Source organism: Microcebus murinus, chromosome 5, assembly GCF_040939455.1.
Source record: "Microcebus murinus isolate Inina chromosome 5, M.murinus_Inina_mat1.0, whole genome shotgun sequence".
NCBI lineage: Eukaryota > Metazoa > Chordata > Mammalia > Primates > Cheirogaleidae > Microcebus > Microcebus murinus.
The window spans coordinates 101,409,611-101,432,900 of NC_134108.1; the positions used below are offsets into that span (position 1 = coordinate 101,409,611).

Genomic DNA, 23,290 nt, shown 5'->3' on the forward strand with positions numbered 1-23,290 from the left:
TTCAAATTTGAAGCAAGCAAGAGTTAGGGGAGAACTTTTAGCTTAAAGTTTTATTTTGCTTTGGTTTTTTTTTTTTTTTTTTTTTTGAGACAGAGTCTCGCTTTGTTGCCTAGGCTAGAGTGAGTGCCATGGCGTCAGCCTAGCTCACAGCAACCTCAATCTCCTGGCTCAAGCAATCCTTCTGCCTCAGCCTCCCAAGTAGCTGGGACTACAGGCACGCGCCACCATGCCCGGCTGATTTTTTTTTTAATATATATATTAGTTGGCCAATTAATTTCTTTCTATTTATAGTAGAGATGGGGTCTCGTTCTTGCTCAGCCTGGTTTCGAACTCCTGACCTCAAGCAATCCGCCCGCCTCCGCCTCCCAGAGAGCTAGGATTACAGGCGTGAGCCACCATGCCCGGCCTTGCTTTGGTTTTGAGACAGGGTCTCACCCTGTCACCCAGGCTGGAGTGCAGTGGCGTGATCATAGCTCACTGTAACCCCAAACTCCTGGGCTCAGGATCCTCCTGCCTCAGCCTCCCAGGTCCTTGGGACTACAGGCACACACCACCATGACCAGCTAATTTTTTTATTTTTGTAGAGAAGGGGTCTATGTTACCCATGCTGGTCTCAAGCTTCCAGCCTCTAGTGATCCTCCTGCCTTGGCCTCCCAAAGTGCTGGGATTATAGGTGTGAGCCACTGCAGCAGCCTAAAGTTTCAAGTTTTAATTATTACCCTGGCCTGGACTAAACATTTTCACTACTGTAATAAAGGCTACTCATGTGACTGAAAAAATATTTGAAAACTGAAGGGATTTGCAAAAGATTTCATGCATGTCACAAAGTATTACACATAGGGCAAGTGTGAAGAGGAAGCAGGAGTTTTGTGATTATATATCACAAAGGCCAGCTCCTTTGATTAAAATACTTATTCAGTATAGAAAAGGATTGAGGAGGAAAAGTTTACACAGAGTATAATGCAGCCTGATTTAAAATGTATTGACTTCAAGTCAATACATTGACTTGTATTGACTTGCCTTGGCTTTGAAATCAGAAACCTGATTTTTTTCAAGTATTTGTACACACTGATTCACATTTTCTTCACATTTACTTAGATAAATGTGTTTCCCAAAAGTGTGGGAAACAAAACCAACATCTAGGCTAATAAAGACAGGGCATATACCTCTGACAGATTTTTATTATTTTTTCTTTAAAATAACTTTTATGGGTTTTTTTATTTTACATAAATTATATATAAAGAGTGAAGCTGAGAGTAAGAAAAATCAAGTAGTAATAATTTTATACTTTACTTTTACTGAGCTATGATGTGAGCATATGCCATTATACAAACGTGTGAAATTGGATATATTTTAAATTTAATACAAAAACTGTCAATGGAAAAACCCCCAAAATTCTGTAAAATAATTTTAAGAAGTTCATTTTGAGCCGAATATGTACAAGTATGGCCCAGAGAGCCACTCCCAAGAAGGCTTAAGCAAGTGGTCTTTCCATGGTTGCATTACAGTTTGGTTTTATACATTTTAGGGAGACAGGAATTACACATAAAGTCAAAATCAATACATGGAAGGTGCACACTGGTCTGCCCCAAAAAGGCAGGCCATCTCCAAGTGGGGATTTACAGGTTATAGGTGGGTTTAAAGATTCTCTGATTTGTAATTGATTAAAGAAATGAAGTTTTGTCTAAAGGCTTGGAACATTTTAAGTTAAGGAAGTCATTGGACATATATTGGATATATATTGAGACTCAAGTGATCTGTTAAGTAAATTGATGATCTATAGGTGTGGTTTAACTTTTGTCTTACATGACCTTAGGCTTGCTAACGATTTTGTTGCTAATTATTTTGTATCTTATTCTCACAAAAATAACTCCAAAAAAGACAAGTTATAGCTAGGTGTCTGACCTCCCTTCTCCTCATGGCTGGCAACTCTGTTAAAGGGTTTTTTGTGGGTGGTGTCTCCCTTGGCCAAGAGGGGGGTCTATTCAGTCGGTTAGGGAGGCTTAAGATTTTATTTTAGCTCACAAAACTTAAATTAGAAAATCAAAATCTTTTATAATTAAATCTTTCTTTGTTCTGCCTTGGCTTTGAAATCAGAAAACTGATTTTTTTTTTTTTTTTTTTTTGAGACAGAGTCTCACTCTGTCATCCCAATGGTTGGGATCTACTCTGCTCTTGCTCAGGCTGGCCTCAAACTCCTCACCTCATGTGATCTTCCTGTCTTGGCCTCTTAAGAGTGTTAGGATTACAGGTGTGAGCCACCACACCTGGCCAGAAACCTGATTTTTTTTGAGATAGGGTCTCCCTCTGTTGCCTGGGCTAGAGTGCAGTGAAGGTCAACATAGCCCACTGAAACCTCAAAATCCTGGGATCAAGCAATTCTCTTACTGTCAAGCCTCCTGAGTGGCTGGAACTATAGGCAAGCACCACTATGCCACAGTTAATTTTTCTACTTTTTACAGAGACCAGTTATCCCAATGTTGCTCAGGTTGGTCACCAACTGCTGATCTCAAGCCATGGTCCCCTCAGCTTCCCAAAGTGCTAGGATTATAGGCCAGAGCCACGAAGACTGGTCCTGATTTTTTTTTTTTTTAGCCAATTTCAGGTTTTGTATTATATTTCTAGTTGATAGATGAAAAATATTAAGCCATTGTTTACAGTCCACATTTTTTTTTCATGTTTTGACTATTGTGTTCTTTGTGTTGTTTTATCTTGACTTTTATAATTAGGTTGCAGAGCCCTCAGACTGGCATACAGGGAAATTCTAGTCATACAGTTGGGGGGCAGTGGTGGTATCAGAATCTCTCACAAAAAACTCGCCTGTTTGTCATGATATGGACCCCTGGTAGTGAGTGACCTCCACCATAACCACAAATACTTGGTCAGAGAAAGACCTCTCGAAAACTTACTGATATCTATTTTGTGTTTGAGTCTCACCCCTAACCCGCACTTTCCCATCTTCAATTTCAACCTCTATAAATCAGATAAACTGCGAAGTAAACTGACTTCCTAGTTGTGCTGCTTCCGTGGTGGCCAAGACATGGGCAGGCGCTCTCGCCAAGGTGCATAACCTCCGCCATAGCTGTAAGGCTGGTGGCGGCCTCCCTCCCCTCCCTAGATCAAAAAAGAAAAGGCTCAGGAGACCAGACCCCAGCCAAGGACAACTGCCAGGCCCCACTGAGAACAATCACATCTAGATGTCAACCCAGATAAGAAAGTTTTGGTTCCTGGATTCCGCAAATAGTGGCAGCCCCTTCTACTTCTCAATGACCACCAAAAGTCACAGTGGAAAAACCCCAGCTGTTCCCGCCAAAAGTCCTCAGCCCACTTAAAACGGTATAAAAGCCTTCCCCCCTTTTAAACGGGTGCGACTTCTCAGCCCCTCTCTCTTGGGACCCCCAAACCTCCAGCAGCAGCACTCAATAAAGCCACGTTGTTTAGCCCCACTCTCTCTCTGTTTTTTCTTTTCGTTGCTGCCAAAAACTTTACAATAGCTAACGTTTTGAGGAATCACTTATATTCTGGGGGTCAGGGAAAAGGCGAAGATGATCCTGGATCTCCAAACGCCCAGTCCCAAGGCCTCAGGCTTCTCTAGAAGACCAGACTCTTCTCCCGCCAATCCCTCCCTTCCGCCCCGCCCACCCCGCGTGGAGGCCCTCAGGGTCACGTGGCCGCCGGGGGAGGGGAAGTGGGTGGCTCAGCGGCCGCCATCTTAAGCGCTTGGAGGCGGAGCGTGCCGAGCTCAGGGAACGCGCTTCGTTTCCCCTCCCCTCGTCAGCCTCGCGCCGGCCTCCGCGCTCCTCCCCACTTCTCCTGGCTCCTGTGGCCGCTCCCTGAGTGGAGGAGCCTGGAGCCCCAGAGGCGGGGGGGTGTGTCGGACGCGTGCTCGCGCCCTCCAACCGCCGGCCACGGCCACGGGGGCGCGCTCTGCCGAACCCCCGGCTGTGGCGCTGGGCCGAGGGGAGGGGGCTGCTCTGGCGTCTGAGGTGGCGCGCGGCGGCCGTGGTGGTGGCGGCTGCAGCTACGGCGGCGCGCTCGGGGCCCGCGTCTAGGGCGCCCCCGGGTTGGAGCTGCAGCCGTGGCCGCTGCTTCCAGAACCATGTACCGCAGCGGCGCCCGCTCCTCGGTCTCTTCTCACCGGCCTAAAGACGGCGGCGGTGGCGGCCCGCGCACCGGTCGCAGCTCCGGCTCCTCCTCAGGCCCGGCTCGCCGCACCTCGCCGCCGCCCTCCGGTTCCTCCTCGTCGCGGACCCCGGCTCGGCGACCCCGCTCGCCCTCAGGGCACCGCGGCCGCCGGGCCTCGCCGTCCCCGCCGCGGGCCCGTCGTGGCTCCCCGTCGCCACCGCGGGGCCGACGACTCTTCCCGCCGGGCCCGGCTGGCTTCCGAGGCAGCAGCCGGGGGGAGTCCCGCGCTGACTTCTCCCGGGACGGCCGCGGAGACCATCCAGGCGACAGCGGCAGCCGGGTAATCCCACCCCTCATCCAGCACCCTCCATACCCCAGCCCCTTCGCTCGCAATTGCCGTTGCCAGAAACGCTTGTAACTCAGACGCCCTGAGGCCTCCAGGCCAGGGTCCTAAATTCGAAGCCTTCCCCCAGCCCCGTTGGCAATGATGCTGGAGCCCAGAGCCTCCCTGCCGGCCCGGAGCTTTCTCACACAATAACGGACTCGGAGCCCGGGCGCGCCAGGTCGGGAGTGCGTGCTCCATTTCTCAGGATGTTCCCTCACTCTGGATGAGGCGTGGAAAAGTTTGCCAGGGCGAGGGGAATTTCGTCCGTACAGTGTGTCTGGTACTTTCTTTTTTGTGAAGAGATGCCACACTGGAAGTGGTACTTTTTACAATTGACATTTCCTCAGGGTTGCGTGGTGTTTATTCCCTTAAGCCTGAGCTGCCCCCTCTGGATCCTAGAAAAGAAATTGAAATGTCTGTCTTTGTGGCGAGATTGGGAAGCTAACCTAGTGCGGGTAACTAGACAAGAGGTCAGGAGTGTAAACTTAGTTTGTCTGAGTTGGAGCTGCTTCTTCCGAAATGAAGTGAGAATAACCACAGTCATTGTAGTATTCACTACCACTTACTTACAAAGATATATGGCTGGGATTATAGTTGGCCCTTCACTTTACACATTCTTTGAACCCCCTCGACCCTCTGAGGTGAGGCAGTCAATATTATTCCATGTTGTACAGCTGAGGAACCAACCCGGGAAGAGGTTCTAAGTAACTAGACCAAGGTTTCACAGCTAAGAAGTGGTGGAGCTGTGATTGAACTTAGATCTGCCTGATTCCCCAAACCTATGGTTTTTAACCTTATATTTCACTGCTAGAGCAACAGAGCATGAGATTAAGAAGTTTATCTTAGAGATAACATTGATCTCTCAACATCACCATTAAAGTAGAACCTCCAGGCAAGAGTTGGTGTTTTGGAATATTTTTTTTCATTTCATCAATCTTTTCTTCAACCCAGTGACAAAGTTTGTGTTTTCTTGAGTTGTTCTCTAACATGTATCCATAACATGTATCCAAGTACTCGGGGCACTCTGGTCCTAGGTGAATGGACATGTCTCTGTGTTAAGATTTTCAAAGCTGAGCAGTGTCGGTGTGAATGTCAGGCACTACTACAGAGGAAGCAAGGAGAATAGAATGCTTGTTTCTACAACTTCCCTTTTCTTCTCCAGTGCACAATTTATTTGCTCCAGTCTTCTCTGTCTCTAAATGGCATCATCCACTGCTCAAGTCAGAAAGTCATCATTTCCCTTCTTCTAACATCTAATCTGTCAAATTAACCTCATCTGTCTAATCTGTTACCTCTACCTCCAAAGTACATACTCCAAACTGTCCTGCTGCCATCACACTGGTCTAAATCCTATTACCTCTTGCATGGATTGTTGCATTTGGCTCCTTTACACCCTGCTCTTGCTATGCTCTAGTTTATTCTGCAATCAACTAGCAATCAAAATAATTTTTTTTTTTTTTGAGACAGAGTCTCGCTTTGTTGCCCAGGCTAGAGTGAGTGCGTGGCATCAGCCTAGCTCACAGCAACCTCAAACTCCTGGGCTCAAGCAATCCTTCTGCCTCAGCCTCCCGAGTAGCTGGGACTACAGGCATGCGCCACCATGCCCGGCTAATTTTTTCTATATATATATATTAGTTGGCCAATTAATTTATTTCTATTTATGGTAGAGACAGAGTCTTGCTTTTGCTCAGGCTGGTTTCGAACTCCTGACCTCGAGCAATCCGCCCGCCTCGGCCTCCCAGAGTGCTAGGATTACAGGCGTGAGCCACCCCGCCCGGCCCAAAATAATTTTTAAACCTATACTTTATACATTTGACAAGTATTTAGTGAACATCTGTGTAGTAGGTACTGTTCTGGGACCTGGGGATACAATAGTAAACAAACCAGACAAAAACTCCTACCCTCCTAAAGTTATTCTAGCAGAGAGAGTTGGTTAAGTCAGAAATGCCATGGCATGTTTGTTTTTTTATTTTTTGAGACAGAGTCTCACTCTGTTGCCCAGGTCCATGGCATCAGCCTAGCTCACAGCAACCTCAAACTCCTGGGCTTAAGCGATCCTCCTGCCTCTGCCTCCCAAGTGGCTGGCACTACAGGCATATGCCGCCTTGCTCGGCTAATTTTTCTATATATATTTTAGTTGGCCAATTAACGTCTTTCTATTTTTAGTAGAGATGGCATCTCGCTCTTGCTCAGGCTGGTTTCGAACTCCTGACCTTGAGCAATCCACCTGCCTCGGCCTCCCAAAGTGTTAGGATTATAGGTGTGAGCCACCACTCCCGGCCATTTTAATATTAGGAAACAATACTACTAGTGGTATTGTTATGGCAGAAATCATGAAGGTAGTATTCAAAAACCATGCCATGGCATGTTAAATGTGATTAAATACTGAGAAGGAAATAAAGCAGAGGAGGGAGTGCAGCAATTTTTGATAGGGTAGCCAGGGAAGGCCTCCTGAGAAGGCGACTTTTAAATAAAGACCTGCAGGAGGTGAGGGTGTGAATAGTCCAATCATCTGGAGGAAAAACGTCAGATCTTACTCTCCTGCTTAAAACTGTCCAGTGGCTTTTATTACACTAAGAATAAACTCCAAATTTCCTAACTAATTTCTGCCTGTCTTTTCCTCTTCTGTCATCATTTGCTGCAGCCACACTGGTTGTCTTTCCATTACTTAAAACATACCAAGCTCATTACTGAGGTGATTCTTCCCTTTGCCTGAAACGTGCTTCTGCCTGTTCTTTATAAGGCTGACATCTCATCATTCAGCCCTCAGCTTTTCACCTCAGAAGAGCCTTTTCTAACCATCTTATCTGCAATAATTCCTTTTCCCCAGTCTCTTTCATGGTATCATGTTTTAATGACTATACAGCATTTATGGCTATCAGAAGTACTTTTTGCAAACCTATTTTTGGCTTCACTTAAAATGTATAGATTCTGAGGTCAGGGACTTTATTGACTTCTCTGTTCCCATGTCCAGTAAGAATGAGAGGTCCCTATTTGAGAGGATTGGCAGTATGGGCTTTTTTCTCTAAGAAAATGATAATTTTTTAAAAAGCACTTTCTTTATATTTATTTATTTATTTATTTTGAGACAGAGTCTCTCTTTGTTGTCCAGGCTAGAGTGAGTGCCGTGGCATCAGCCTAGCTCACAGCAACCTTAAACTCCTGGGCTCAGGCGATCCTCCTGCCTCAGCCTCCCGAGTAGTTGGGACTACAGGCATGTGCCACCATGCCCGGCTAATTTTTTCTATATACATCAGTTGGCCAATTAATTTCTTTCTATTTATGGTAGAGATGGAGTCTCACTCTTGCTCAGGCTGGTTTCGAACTCCTGACCTCGAGCAATCCAGGCACCTCGGCCTCCCAGAGAGCTATGGTTACATGCGTGAGCCATCGTGCCTGGCCAGCACTTTACTTTTAGAGTAATGTCTTACCATAACTATTTCTCACTTTGTTGGACCACAGCATCAGCATCGTGACTAGGAAGGAGAATGTTTTGGGAATAGGGATGTCTTGGCTGTATTGACTAACCATATTATCTTTTATAGAGACGCTCTCCTGGTCTGCGTTCTGACTCTACTTTGGAACAGAGCTTAAGGATCACTGTTGGCAATGATCACTTTTGTGTTACCACACCAGAACGGCGACGGCTTAGTGATCGACTGGGATCACCAGTGGATAATCTGGAGGACATGGACAGGTAGGTTTTAGCTAAGGCAGGGTGCACTGTACTCACTTGAAGGCAAAAATATTGCTGTTTTCTGAATGATGTATTTGAAGGATGGTGCCAGCACTAAAATTATTCCCTGTGTCCATGTGTCCATGTCTCCAGTATAAAGTATGACGTTGGAAAAAGGCTTTGTGTGTGGGGAGAGTTTATTGATGTAGACTCTTGCTAAATAAATTGTATAAAAGAAAAAACAAAAAGGTTATCCTAGTCTGACTACAAAGAAGAGACAGAGAAGACATAATCAGACTCCCCCAAATCAAAAACAGTTGAGATGGAGAAGATTCTAAAATACTGAAACTTTGAGTGGGTCCCTTCTTCAAAGTTAAGTTCTGGACAAAGTAGGGAATCTTTTTTAATTATATTTTTTTAGCTTGTCCAGGCTGAAATATAGATTCAGAAAGTGTTAAAATAAATTCATGTCTAATATATGTATGTATATTAAGTATATAAAGCATTAACAGAAAGTTAGAGATCTTTAAAAATGTTACTACTTTATGACTACTAAGTGCTGAGGAAGGGCAACTACACCCCACAGAGTGTTGAAGTACCTAGACCTTAGGTACTAGGAACTTAACAATACATAGGATGTAAATAATCACATTGGGTGTTTTTCACCTCACAAAAGTAAAAAAGTAAGGATGGCAATGCAGGAAAGCACTTTCTCAGAGTCAAGACTGTTAGGTCTCTGCTTAGCACATTGGGAGTTTTCATAAATGATTAGCAGTAGCAATAAATCAGTGTAATGTCTGTCTGTGCACTGGTGCACAGAGCATAGCCAGGCAGGTGGGGGACAGCTGGGCAGGAAATCTGAGGACCAGTGTTGCCATTGGTAATATATACTTCAAAGCTCCAGTGGCTGTGGAGGCAGTGTAACAAGGCAGGACAGTCTTAGGTCATATAACACTGAAATTTCTGAAGATAGGGCTTAAATGTATGTGACTATATCACTTAATTGAGGCAACAGCTCTTGCCTTTCTGGCTACTTCTATTTTGGGAGATGATTGAGTAGGCAGTCTGGGTAGGTGGTGTGTGGTATGATTGTCTTCCTTCCTTGCTGAGGTTTTGAGTTAACTTCAGCATTTCCTCTTGTTAGGCCTAGAATGTCACCTCCCCTCACATAAACTTTGTTGTGCATGTGTGCTTTAAATAACCAATTGTATTTTTAAATTATAAAAATTAAAATTTTAGGGAATTTGGGACAGTAATCTTCTAGAGTCATGTATTTCAGAGAAACAAGTATACTTGAGGAAAAGTGAGATTAAGATTCTAAGTGGAGGTGCAAGGTTATCATTTATACTTATGCTCCCTATACATTTATGTTCCTTTCCTCCTATTCAGTATAGTTTGTGTGGATAATTATTGTGCACTAAAACTAATCCACAGGACAATTGGCACACTCAGGATGACTTCTCAAAGTGAGTCTAGTCTTCAGTCAGTGAAATAAGCCATTTTTTATCCTTTGTATGTAAATGGTTTTGTTGTTGTTGTTTTTTTCTGAGACCTTACTATTCTTTCTTTTCCTTTATTGAATCTGTTAAGTTTTATATCAGGCTTGGGTGACAGTCAAGTTCCCAGGGTTGTTAGTATCCTCACTTTAGCAGCCCTGTATGTAGAACTGTAACTTATTCTGAAAGGAGAACTTGAACAGGTTGTGTGAAAAATACTGAGACATTTAGCTTTTAAAGACTTATGGATGTGAGGTCTGTTTCTCCTGTTCATCAAAGTACTTTGCACATTAAGTGTTCTACTCATGGAATTCTTATCTCCTAATTCCTTCTCCATGCCTTACCTGACATAGATTGAAGGAATAGGAGTTTTTTTCCCCCTTCTGATTTACCTTGGGGACTAGACAGAAGCAAATACCTTTCTGCAAGCATTTTGGGGATTCATCAAAGGAAAAGAATGGAGATTTAGGGCTCTGAAGGATTTTTTAAAAAAATCATATACATATATTTTTTTTAGAGACAAGGTCTCACTCTGTTGCCCAGGTGGGAGTACACTGGCATGATCATAGCTCACTGCAGCTTCAAACTTCTGGGTTGAAGTAGTCCCTGCTTCAGCCTCCCAAAGTGCTGGGATTACAGATGTGAACCACTGTGCCCAGCCCATACACATTTTTTAATAGCTTTATTGAAATACAGGCCAGGCACCTGTAATCCTAGCACTCTGGCTCAGCCTAGCACAGGCTCAGACCTGTAATCCTAGCACTCTGGGAGGCCGAGGTGGGTAGATCATTTGAGCTCAGAGTTCAAGACCAGCCTGAGCAAGAGGGAGACCCTATCTTTACTAAAAGTAGAAAGAAATTAATTGGCCAACTAAAAATATATAGAAAAACTTAGCCAGGCATGGTGGTGCATGCCTGTAGTCCCAGCTACTCAAGAGACTGAAGCAGAAGGATTGCTTGAGCCCAGAAGTTTGAGGTTGCTGTGAGGTAGGCTGATGCCATGACACTCTAGCTCAGGCAACAGAGTGAGACTCTGTCTCAAAAAAAAAAAAAAAAAAAAGAAAGAAATATAGTTCGTATACAATACAATTCACCCATTGAAAGCGTACAGTTCAGTGACTTTCCATATATTCACAGAGTTGTACGTCTACCCTACAATCAATTTTAGAACATTTTTATTACTCCAGAAAGAAACCATCTACCTTTTAGCCATTACTCCCTTCATCTTACCCCCAGCCTTAGGTAATCACTAATCTACTTTCTATCTCTATAGATTTGCCTATTTTGGATATTTCATATAAATAGAATCATATACTATTTGGTCCTTTGTGACTGGCTACTTAGCATAATGTTTGGTTAAGATTCATCCATGCTTGTAGCATTCTTTTTTTTTTTTTTTATCACTGATAACATTTCATTGTTTGGATATACCACATTTTGTTTTGTCCATTCAGTGGTGAATGCATGGATAATATTTGGGTTATTTTCACCTTTTGGCTCTTATGAATAATACTGCTGTGAACATTTGTGTATAAGCTTTTATGTGGACATATATATTTTTTATCTTAATGGAAATTTGTAAGCACAGAAAAGTAGAGAGAACTCCCATATACCCATCACCCATATTCAACAATTTTTTAAATAGACTTTATTTTAGAAAATAGTTGGATTTAACCAAGGCTTTCAGAGAGTATCCATCACTGAACTATTTTAGGCTATAGGAGATGAGGCCCTTTTTAGGGCTCATTCTTACTGCAGCCGGTTCTTTCTCTCATCCTTTGGGAGTCTAGGGGAAGGAAAACATGAACTTCTAAAAAACCACCTGATTTTTGCCTATATTTACATGATGGCTCTTTATTTTATTTTATTTTATTTTTTAATGTTTTTATGCCTTATTTCATTGTTCTATGCCTCCTTTTGCTGGAGATTTCAAGTCAGGCTTTCTGAAAGCAATCTTATTATTTGTAGCTTCTTAATATTTAGTGCTGGGTTAGATCTTGGGCTAGTATGCTATTGGATGGTGATATGGGATGGTTCTAGCAGGGATCTGAACATGGGAATGTAGGTGAACTTGCCACTACCCATGGAGTCTATGTTTTAGTCCCCTACACTAATATGATCAGAGACTTTGGTAGATAGTGTTTTAGCAATGGAGTGACTCAACTCATGAACATTCCTCACTGGAAATAGGTGTTATTTTCAGCTAACCTACAGAGTAGAATTTTTTACTCCAGTTATATTTGATTTCAGAAATCATCTTTGGTTTATTCCCATTCCTTCCTATTTCATACTACATTGAAATCTTAAAATTCCCCAGATTCTTGGGGAGGAGATTGATAACAGGAACCTAGATTCCCACATGTGGCATTCTTGGTATAGAGGATGTGATAAAGTTAATCCTTGATAGCCTTTCATCACTTTATTTATAGCTAGTGTCCAGGTATACAACTTTGAGCAGAGGCAGGACTGGTGAATAAGAAAAGGCAACTTTTTGATGTTCTGCTAATGTAGTTCCAGAGATAGGAAGGCAACTATTAAAAAACAACGAAAAGTCATTTCTAGAAACTCACAAAAACAAAAGTAGTTACTAGAAACTGTAGAAAATACCAATAATTACCATCCTATAGATGGTAATTCACTTTGGAATGTGAGTGACTTGTAAGCACTTTTATTTTTCATTTAGATTATTTTAAAATTACATACTTAAAGTGCTAGAGGATCTTTCTTTCAATCTATGATTTAAATCAGAATCTTCCCACGTGTGAGAATCCAGGGGCCTGTTACCAATGTCCTCCCAAAGAATCTGGGGAATTTCAAGATTTCAATATAGTATGAAATAGGAAGGAAGAGGAATGAATTAAGGATGCTTTCTAAAATCAAACATAGCTGGAGTAGAAAATTCTACTCTGTACATTAGCTGAAAATAAAACCTATTTCCAGTGAGGAATGTTCATGAGTTGAGTCACTCCATTGCTAAAATACTATCTACTATAAAAGCTCTGTGGCCACAGTGCCCCCCAAAATTTGGACTATTGTGTGCGGTGTAGAGCTCTGAGCTGAAAGGACAGATGTCCCATCCTGTATTTTTCCCTTCATGCTGTGAAGATCCAAGACCTTTGTTGTTTCTATGAAATAAAACTATGTAGTGAAGTAAACCATCACTTACTCTTTCCTGGGCCCAAGATTAGCAGAGTGCTTGTCCATAACCAGGCAAGGAAGGAAAGAGAGTGACAAAACAGGCTGTGAGGGAGTTTTGTGGTTTTAATATGTGAGCCAGCAAGACAAAGCATTGAAGAACCTTCTAAAATGTATGAAAAAATCATGCTAATTAGATCAATTAAAAAAAATTTTTCCCCCACAGTGAAACATCTTTTTTTCCAGATGAAATATTATACAGATATAAGGTTGGGGCTAGTGATTTAAATGAAGTAGAAGGGCTAGAATGCTGCCAGTTCTGCTTTTCCAGCACCTCCTTCCTTTTAACAACTCCTGAGAACTCTAGAATCTCTATGGAACACAGCTTAAAAACCACTGATCTGGACTGATGTTTCTCAAACTTTTTTTTTTTTTTTTTTGAGACAGAGTCTCGCTTTCTTGCCCAGGCTAGAGTGAGTGCCGTGGCATCAGCCTGGCTCACAGCAACCTCAGTCTCCTGGGCTTAACGATCCTACTGCCTCAGCCTCCTAAGTACCTGGGACTACAGGCATGTGCCACCATGCCTGGCTAATTTTTTGTATATATATATTTTAGTTGGTCAGTTAATTTCTTTCTATTTTTGGTAGAGACGGAGTCTTGCTCAGGCTGGTTTCGAACTCCTGACCTCGAGCGATCTGCCCGCCTCTGCCTGTTTCTCAAACTTTAAGTGCAAACACATACCTGGAGATCTTGTTACAATGCAGATTCTGGTTCAGTAAGCTTGGGATGGAGCCTAAGAATCTGTATTTCTAAAACATTCCCAGGTAACGCTAATGCTGCTGGTCCATACCACACTTTTACCAGCAAAGAGCTAAAATTTAGCTAAGGTGGAGTTGCGTAACCTGCATGATACTCTGCATCCCCAAAGTCTAGTCAAGGAAATTAGCTTAAGGGGTGTATCTATTAATAGATGTATTGGTAATATCACCCCTTGGTTAGAGGCTGAAGCTGCCTGCACCACTGGGGAAGAGAAAATGTTCTACATACTATACATAGATCTGTTTTTGGACTTCATGCTTATGGTCTTTTGCCCCAAGCACTGTAGAGTCCCCTTGACAAATATCGATCTCTTAGCTTTGTATACTCTTGTTCTTTTCAAGTCCATTATATTCAGTGATGCTTGTCTCTTTCTTCAGGGATGATCTGACTGATGACTCTGTCTTCACTCGAAGCTCCCAATGCTCTCGGAGTCTTGAGAGATATATTTCCCAGGAGGAGGAGCCTCTCAGTCCCTTCTTGGGACAACTTGATGAGGACTACCGAACAAGAGAAACTTTCCTGCATCGATCTGATTATAGTCCCCATATCAGTTGTCATGATGAGCTGTTGCGGGGAACAGATCGAAATAGAGAAAAACTCAAAGGCTCCTACTCTATACGATCTGAGGAGAGGAGTCGGGAAGCCAAAAGAGTCCGTTATGATGACACAGAGAAGATACACAGCATGGGAGGGGATCACTCAAGTTTTACATCAGGGACTCGCAACTATCGACAGCGTAGACGAAGCCCAAGCCCTAGGTTTCTAGACCCTGAGTTTCGAGAGCTGGATCTTGCTCGGCGAAAGCGAGAGGAAGAGGAAGAACGAAGTAGGAGCTTGAGTCAGGAGCTGGTGGAAGTTGATGGTGATGGCACTAGTTGTCCCATCCCTGGATTATCAGGTGTCCTAACAGCATCGGAGTCAGGATATTCTTTGCATCGGCCTGAGGAAGTATCTGTGATGCCCAAGAAGTCCATTTTGAAGAAGCGGATTGAGGTGGACATAGAGCCTTCCATGCAGGTCTCTGCTGCATATCTTCTAGGGTCTCTTAGTAGTCCCTCTACTATCTTTTTTTTTTTTTTTTTTTTTTTGAGACAGAGTCTCGCTTTGTTGCCCAGGCTAGAGTGAGTGCCGTGGCGTCAGCCTAGCTCACAGCAACCTCAAACTCCTGGGCTCAAGGGATCCTCCTGCCTCAGCCTCCCAAGTAGCTGGGACTACAGGCATGTGCCACATTGCCCGGCTAATTTTTTGTATATATTAGTTGGCCAATTAATTTCTTTCTATTTATAGTAGAGACGGGGTCTCGCTCTTGCTCAGGCTGGTTTCGAACTCCTGACCTCGAGCAATCCGCCCGCCTCGGCCTCCCAGAGAGCTAGGATTACAGGCGTGAGCCACCGCGCCCGGCCGTCCCTCTACTATCTTAAAGCCTGGTTACTTCTGTGGGGGCTGTGTCCCTAATAGTATGTTTGTAATATATGCTGGGCCAACATTGTTATTTATGCCTATGTGCTGTACTTTCTAGGACTTTCCAAATGAAACTGTAGGCCTCATTATGCATCAGTAGAGAGTTTCTATTGCCATATAATAGGCTTTCTAAACAGATGTTTTCGAGAGTAGTAACTGTTGTAAGTTTCTTCCTTAAATTGGACAGCCCTGTTAGGAATCTTTGAATATGGGTTTCTTGGAAAGGAAGCTTGAAGGGCAAGGGGAGGAGATGATCACAATTTCCTTATCTTTCTTTAGAGAGAAGACAAAATGGATGAGTTGTAGAACACTAGATAAGAAATCAGGTGATTCTGATTTTAGACTCACCTCTGCCACCAACTTGCTGTGTGATTTTTAGGTCACCTCACCATTTTGAGCCTTGATATTTTTTCCCTCACCTGTGAAAGTATGTTTAGGCAAGACCGCTAGTTTTTAGGTGTCCTCTCAAGAGCTAAAGTCTTCTGAGGACGTGCCTAGGCTGATCAGTTAGGTTCCCAGAGTTTCCTATCCCCACTTCAGCCAAAGCAGCTCCACTTTTGTGTGTTTTTTTCTTTTGGGGATCCATAGAGAAGAAAACAAACAAGCTAGAGGATCTTTAAAATCCTTTGGAATTCAGATTCTTTGATAAATTCTATAAAATATTGTCAAAGGTAGGGATTTCATTTAATTTACCTCATTTCCTGTTTCTCCTTGCTATAGCAGAGACATCAAGGGCCATGAGGACCCATATCTTAAACCTGGCTGGGGATACTTTACCTCCCTTTTAAGTGAGAAAGAACAAAGTATTTAGGTATTAATATTTATCTCAATTACTAGGGTTCTGAGATTCTGCATAGGGGCTAAATCAGTTGTTTTTGTCTTTGCAGCTGGAGAGTTTTTCCAGCAGTACCAGCTCCAGCCAGGATCACTCCCTCTACTCTGGACACCCATCTCTTCCACTAAGTGGTGCTATTGCTGCCTTTGCCTCAGAGATTGAAAACAAGGGGACTATGGTAGAGACTTCCCTGAAGGAACCTCAGGGCAACCTCTACCAATGGAGTCCCCTCCCTGGAATGCCCAAAGACAATAGTCCTCTCAGAGAAAAATTTGGAGGTTTTCTGTGCCGCAAGGAGAAACTGGATATGAAAGCTGAGGGACCTGAGCGAAACACAGACTTCTTACTGCCCCATGAGAAAGCTAGCCAGGATGGCAGTGGTTTTTCCCGCATTCTGAGCATGTTGGCTGATTCTACCAGTACACAGGAAAAAAGGCGACGTAGCTTCCCTGACATTGAGGATGAGGAGAAATTTCTCTATGGGGATGAAGAAGAGGACTCAAAGGCAGAATCTCTACCAAAGCCCCTTGGGGCCTCTGAAAGTGAAGTTATGAGGCAAAAGACAAGCTCCCTGCCCTCTTCAGCGCCAGCTGTAAAGCTAGAATCTCTAGAAGAGACCAATCCTGAATATGCCAAGATTCATGACTTGCTTAAGACCATAGGGCTGGATATTGGAGTAGCAGAAATTAGTAAACTGGCTGCGCGCACCCAGGAGCGGCTTCATGGCAAGAAGCCATCATCACGATCCTCAGCTGACCGCTGTTCCTCAGTTGACCGGCATTTTTCAGCTGACCGCTGTTCCTCAGTTGACCACCATTTCTCAGCTAATCGGCGCTCCTCAGATCCCCACAGACTGGAGAGCAGGGATGCACACCATAGCAATACTCTCTCCCCGGAGGTGTCCCATCCACACCCAGCCTCCCCTGTGGATCCTTACCTACTCACAAAAAACAGCCCCCCATTCCTAAAGTCTGACCATCCAATGGGTCATATTTCAGGCCCAGAGGTGGTTGGCAGTGGGTTTCAGTCATCTGTTGCAGTCAGGTGCATGTTGCCATCAGCCCCATCTGCCCCAATTAGACTTCCACATTCTGCTTCTTTATCTCAGTTTCATATGCCAAGGGCCTCTCAGTTTGCTGCAGCTCGGATACCTCCAAACTACCAGGGACCTGCCATTCCACCTGCCTCCTTTGATGCATATAGGCACTACATGGCATACGCAGCCTCAAGATGGCCCATGTACCCCACCTCTCAACCATCAAACCACTCTTTACCGGAACCACACAGGATAATGCCAGTAACCAAACAAGCTACTCGTAGCCGTCCTAATCTCCGTGTGATCCCTACTGTGACCCCTGATGAGCCCAAGCAGGAGGAGTCAGTGCTAGGCTCAATTCCTGCGGCCCAAGTGCCTGTCCAGGTGTCCATCCCATCACTCATAAGATATAATCCAGAGAAAATCTCTGATGAGAAGAACCGTGCTTCCCAGAAGCAGAAGGTGAGTATTAGCTTTGTGTATCCTGTGGCTGAGTTGTCTACTTTACCATAAATTTGTATTTGCCTTTTAGGAGGCGCTGGAAATTTGTAAGGCCCTTTCACTTTAAGTCCTTTGGAGCCTGCTATCATTACCCAAAGAAATGTATATAGCTCTTCTGTTCTTCTCACATGTTTAGTCTGTAGGATTAAACAGAAGTCTGGCCCTAGGTCCTACTGATTGCTAGAATTTTTTTTTCAGTTTATTTCTCTATCCATATTATCTTAAAACACTGGGTAGGAGTTAGGCTTCAGGTCTTCAGTATGATGTCCTCATGGAGTGAGGAACCAAAATTGGGTTGGGTGAAGGAGAATCAGTAAACCTATTTCATCCCAGTGAGTTCTAGATCATTCTCCTATAATGATTATGGGAGTTAAAAGCAAATAATTACTTGTTGCTTGATAAGTAAAGCAGATTAAGAGGTAAATTTTGCTTGTTCTGGTTTATCTTAGAGGCCAGGAATAATAACAATATATTTTTATGATAATTTTTAAAAAACAGTTTTTATATTAAGGTTCCTTGGGTTTCCGGTCTGTGGGAAGGGAGCAGTGGTTTCTCTAATATTTAATAATTCTGGTAATTTAGAGCAGTAAGTGAAAATTATATAGGGATGAGGAATGCAGAATAGAAGAATTTTGAATGGAAAAATTAATACACACTGTTAATTTTAAAGGTCTTTAATAGATAGTAAGTCACTTTATTTAGGAACATAAAATTGTAATGTATATAAATTTGATTAACTCATAAAAAAATTAAGACCTGAGGAGAAAAAAAAGGAAAAGAAAATTGGAGGGACAATCTTATTTTTTCCCAATTAAAAAAATTTAGCCAATCCTTGGGAAGACAAAAAATACTTCCTCTTAATTTTCTGTTGTATTCAGCTTCCCTGAACTTGTCTTTAGTTTTATTGGAGTCTTTTGTTGAAAAGAGGAATAGGTTCAATAAAGATAAAACTTAAGACCTCAGAGACAATGTTTGGATATTAAGGACTTTCTCTTTACTTTTCCTTTAAGAGCCTAGCGCACCCAAGTCAGGGCTGATAATACATAGACCTGTTATTATACATTGGCCTATTATAGACAAGCCAAATTTGCTTTTTTCCATTAGATGATAGTAATATAGTTGAAAGATTATGAGCTTTTGTGCAGATATACCTGGATTTTAAATCTCCTCTTACTGGGTAAGAGTAGATGTAACTTCAGATAAGTTACTTAATCATGTACAACTTCAGTTTTCCTACTATAAAATAGGGAAAAGGTTGTAGGATTAAATAACATGAAATATAAAATGTAGCTAATACTGTGCCTCATCCATAACACATGTTAGTTCCCTTCTCCATGGTTCTCTTTGGGGCTCAGAACCACTATCTAATAGTTGCTTTTAGTGGCCTTAAGTGCTTCCTACATAAAAACAATACTTTCTGGGCAATGTGATTCTGAAAAGAAAGATAAAAGATGACTCTATTCTGGAACTTAGATGGGAATGAAACATCACTTTGACTATGAAGTCAGAGCTGCTGTGTGCAGGTTTTGGAACCCTACATTCAGATAACGTCTAGCACAAGGGTTTCTGGAAAAGAGGAATAGAAAAGGGAGGATGTTGGAGGATGAAGAACTCTCTTGCCATTTTGTACTTTGCAGGTTATTGAAGAGAGGGAAAAACTAAAGAGTGACCGGGAAGCCCGCCAGAAGAAGATGTACTATCTCAGGACCGAATTGGAGCGGCTTCATAAACAACAAGGTACCAAACAGCTCCTTTGCATGACTGCCTTTTTGTAGTAACAGAAATAGGTGACCCAAATGGAGGGGTGTTGATACTCTCAGATAGGTTCAGTGACCTGAAGCCTCTTTTTAAAAAAATTTTTTGCCATATTAGACTTAACAGAAAAGTTGCAATAACAGTGCAAAGAATTCTCAGGTACTCTTCTCCCAGATTACTAACATTTTACTACAATTGCTTTATCATTTTATTTCTCTCTCTCAATCATGTCTATGTGTGTGTAATTTTTCCTGAACTCCTTTAGATTTAAAGTTGTAGATATAATGCTCTTTTACTCCTGAATTCTTAAGGGTGTATTTCCTAACAACAGAAAATCTACATTCATAACTGTAATGTATTTATCAACATTGGGAAATTAAAAGTAATACTGTTATCCAGTCTACCAGCCTTATTCCTATTTTACCAGTTAGTTGTCCCAATAATGCTCTTTATACCAAATGAAAGTATAAGATAATTCATCACATTCAGTTGTCATGTTCTTTTAGTCTTCTCTAATCTATAACAGTTCCTAAAAGTCTTTTTATTTCATAACACTGACATTCTAGAAGAGAAGAGGTCACATATTTTATAATGTACCTTGATTTTGGTTTGTCTTGTTTCTTTATGATTGAATTCAGATTATTCATTTTTGGTAGGAATATCATAGAAGTGATACTGACTTCATATCATATGTTGATTTGTCCCATTACTGGTGATGTTAACTTTATAATCATTTTGTTAAGATGGTGTCTGCCAGGTTTCTCTACTTTAAACTTACTATTTTATTCTTTTTAATTAGTAAGTATCTTATAGAGGGGATAGTTTGAGGCTGTGTAAATATTCAGTTCTCCTCAAGCTTCCACCCACTAGTTTTAGCATTCATTGGTGATTCTTGCCTGAATCAGTTAATATTATGATGGTTATTGAATAGTGATTTTCTAATATCATCATTCCTTCTACTAATGTTGGCTTTCTGTGGTAAGGAGGAACTTCCCAACCCCTACTCCCATTTGTTGATTCATTTATATCAGTGTGAATTCATGGATTCCTCATTTAATAATTTTTTATTATCATTATTTATTTCATGCTCAAATTGTTCCCAGTTTGACCAGTAGGAACCCCTTTGAGTTGGCTCCTGTGTTCTTTTTTTTTTGAGACAGAGTCTCACTTTGTTGCCTAGGCTACAGTGAGTGCCATGGTGTCAGCCTAGCTCACAGCAACCTCAAACTCCTGGGCTCAAGCAATCCTGCCTCAGCCTCCTGAGTAGCTGGGACTACAGGCATGCGCCACCATGCCTGGCTAATTTTTTCTATATATATTAGGTGGCCAATTAATTTCTTTGTATTTTTAGTAGAGACGGGATCTCGCTTTTGCTCAGGCTGGTTTCAAACTCCTGACCTTGAGCAATCCGCCTGCCTCGGCCTCCCAGAGTGCTAGGATTACAGGCATGAGCCACCGTGCCTGGCCTCCTGTGTCCTTTTGATATTTCCCCATCATTTTTTTTTTTTTAGTATTTCCTTACTTTTTGGCACAAAAAGATGTTTCATGATGCCTCACTTTTTTTTTTTTTTTTTTTTTGAGGCAGAGTCTCGCTTTGTCGCCCAGGCTAGAGTGAGTGCCGTGGCATCAGCCTAGCTCACAGCAACCTCAAACTCCTGGACTCAAGCAATCCTACTGCCTCAGCCTCCCGAGTAGCTGGGACTACAGGCATGCGCCACCATGCCTGGCTAATTTTTTCTATATATATTAGTTGGCCAATTAATTTCTTTCTATTTATAGTAGAGACAGGGTCTCGCTCTTGCTCAGGCTGGTTTCGAACTCCTGACCTCGAGCAATCCGCCCGCCTCGGCCTCCCAGAGTGCTAGGATTACAGGCGTGAGCCACCGCGCCCGGCCTGATGCCTCACTTTTTATTCCATCTCTACATCTATACTTTTAGGAATTCATGTACATAGTGAGGAAAGTACCTGACAAGGCTTCTAAATACTGCAGCTTGGTGATAGTATGAAAGAACAGAGAGTAGGAGAAGATATAATTGCCTCTGTCTAGGTTTGGACAGTTTTAGGATGAGAAATTTAGTTAAAATGTATGGATTTTGACTGTTTATAGATGATAAATTTAGTTATTTATCCTGTGATAATTAAAATGAGAACCTACAATTTAGAATGGAAGGTAACATTGGGTGAGCCTGAGGCAAAACCTAAAACTCAATGAAGAAATTGTTAAAGTGCCCTTAAGTCAGATAAAGTCAAATATGTGGCTTTAAATGTTTTTTATCCTCTGAATAATCATTTGACTCTCCGAAAAGAAGATAGCTACTGAATTCATAGTTAGAGTGTGAATTAACTTTTTGGGGGGGACAAACACACAAATTTGTATTTATTTACTATTATGGAAGTTCATGGAGTCCCTGAAGCCTGTCCGTAGATCCTAAACTAATAACCCTTATGCAAAAGATAATATAATTACTCATCCTTTACCTTCATAGAAGCTTCACTCACACCAGCCCATGTAAAAGGAGAGTCGTACTTACTCTTAGAAACTTTGGTGAGAAAAATTTTGTAACCATAAGCCCCGATAGATTACTACTTATAAACAAAAAAATGACTCAACTTATTTTCCCTGTGTTTCTTTTTGACAACATTTGACTACTCAGGAGAAATGCTGCGCAAGAAACGAAGGGAGAAGGATGGCCACAAAGACCCACTCCTGGTGGAGGTGAGTCGGCTTCAGGATAACATTATGAAGGACATTGCAGAGCTACGACAAGAGGCAGAAGAGGCAGAAAAGAAGCAATCTGAACTGGACAAAGTGGCTCAGATCCTGGGAATTAACATCTTTGATAAATCCCAGAAGTCTTCAAATGACAGTAAAGAGCCTACAGAGAAGCCTGGGAAAGCAGAAAAATCTAAGAGCCCAGAAAGAGTGTCATCGTCTCCAAACTCCTCCAACAACAAGGTAACAACTCAAATTTTCCATTTCTATTATCTTACAGTCTTTTTCCCCATGGACTTCTCCTATAGCTTTCTGACTATTTTCTTAGCTTGGTTTTTCCAACCTATTCTTACTCTTGGTAGTAATTTTCTTAAAGTATAGATTGGATCATGGTACTCTCCTTCAGACTTTCAGCAGTTCCTTGTTGCTAACAAAGTAGAAACCAAAATCCTCAGTATTCAGGGCCTTCCATGTTCTTGTTCTAGCATTTACTCCTTAACACATTAACTGTCGTGTGAGTTGTATTTAACTCAACACTAGTTTGAGCCCGGGGCCTCATGAAGCATATGTAACTCACACATCTCTTTATCTTGGGAGCTATGTGAACTATTTTTCAAGTTGCATATAACTCATGCACAGAAAACAATAAAAACATAACAAATTATTCATGAAATTAGAATCATTTTGTTTTCAAAGTTTTTATTCTATTTTTATAATAAAACATTGTGGCCCCAAGGAAAAAATTTTTTTTCTAGTGTGGCAGTCAGTGTGTTAACCTACTCCAGTCTGGCTTCTAATCTTCTCACAACTTGTATATACCCGTTTGGGACTTCATGTTTAGCAACCAGGTTCACGTTTAGGTCACCACCATGTTGCTAAAGCTAGTGGATATGATTCAGTCGGCAGCATTTGATGCAGAGAACTACTTTCTCCTACAAATGCTTTCTTCCCTTGGTTTCTGTCACACTTTTTCTCTTAGTACACTGGCTCTTGCTGCTTAGTCTCCTTTGCTATCTGTCCTCTGATACATGATTTTTAAATATTTGAGTTTCTCAGGACTCAAATCTAGTCCAGTTTGCCAGAATTCTCTTTCTCCCTAGCCCATTTTATCCCATTCTATTCTAAAAGAGCATGTGATAACTTCAGGTTATATTCTAGCTAAAATGCATGTTGTGTCTAACAGCCTACGTACCATTTCCACTTCATTGTCTCATAGGCATCTCAAATTAATCATGTCCTAAACTAAATTAATGATTGTGCTCAATCTCCCTTCAACTTTTTCTTCCTCACGTGTTACCCATTCTCAGTGAATAGTACCACTATCCAGCAGTTTTCATGCCAATAATCTAAAAA

The 23,290-nt window shown here is 42.1% G+C and overlaps 1 protein-coding gene across 3 annotated transcripts in view; it reads left to right on the forward strand.

Annotated features, from left to right (window-relative positions):
* The window catches only part of ZNF318 (zinc finger protein 318), a 91,759-nt gene that overhangs the window by 52,469 nt on the left and 16,000 nt on the right, over positions 1-23,290 (forward strand). For 2 of the 3 annotated variants that reach the window (XM_012773113.3, XM_012773111.3), the window contains exons 1-6: positions 3,780-4,465; positions 8,056-8,207; positions 14,013-14,652; positions 15,984-17,429; positions 19,106-19,205; positions 21,879-22,180. In XM_012773113.3, coding sequence (XP_012628567.2) covers positions 4,100-4,465; positions 8,056-8,207; positions 14,013-14,652; positions 15,984-17,429; positions 19,106-19,205; positions 21,879-22,180 — 3,006 coding nt within the window. In that variant the 5' untranslated portion in view covers positions 3,780-4,099. Of the gene's footprint in view, positions 1-3,779; positions 4,466-8,055; positions 8,208-14,012; positions 14,653-15,983; positions 17,430-19,105; positions 19,206-21,878; positions 22,181-23,290 lie in introns of those variants that run through there. The other variant, XM_012773112.3, reaches the window with a different exon arrangement.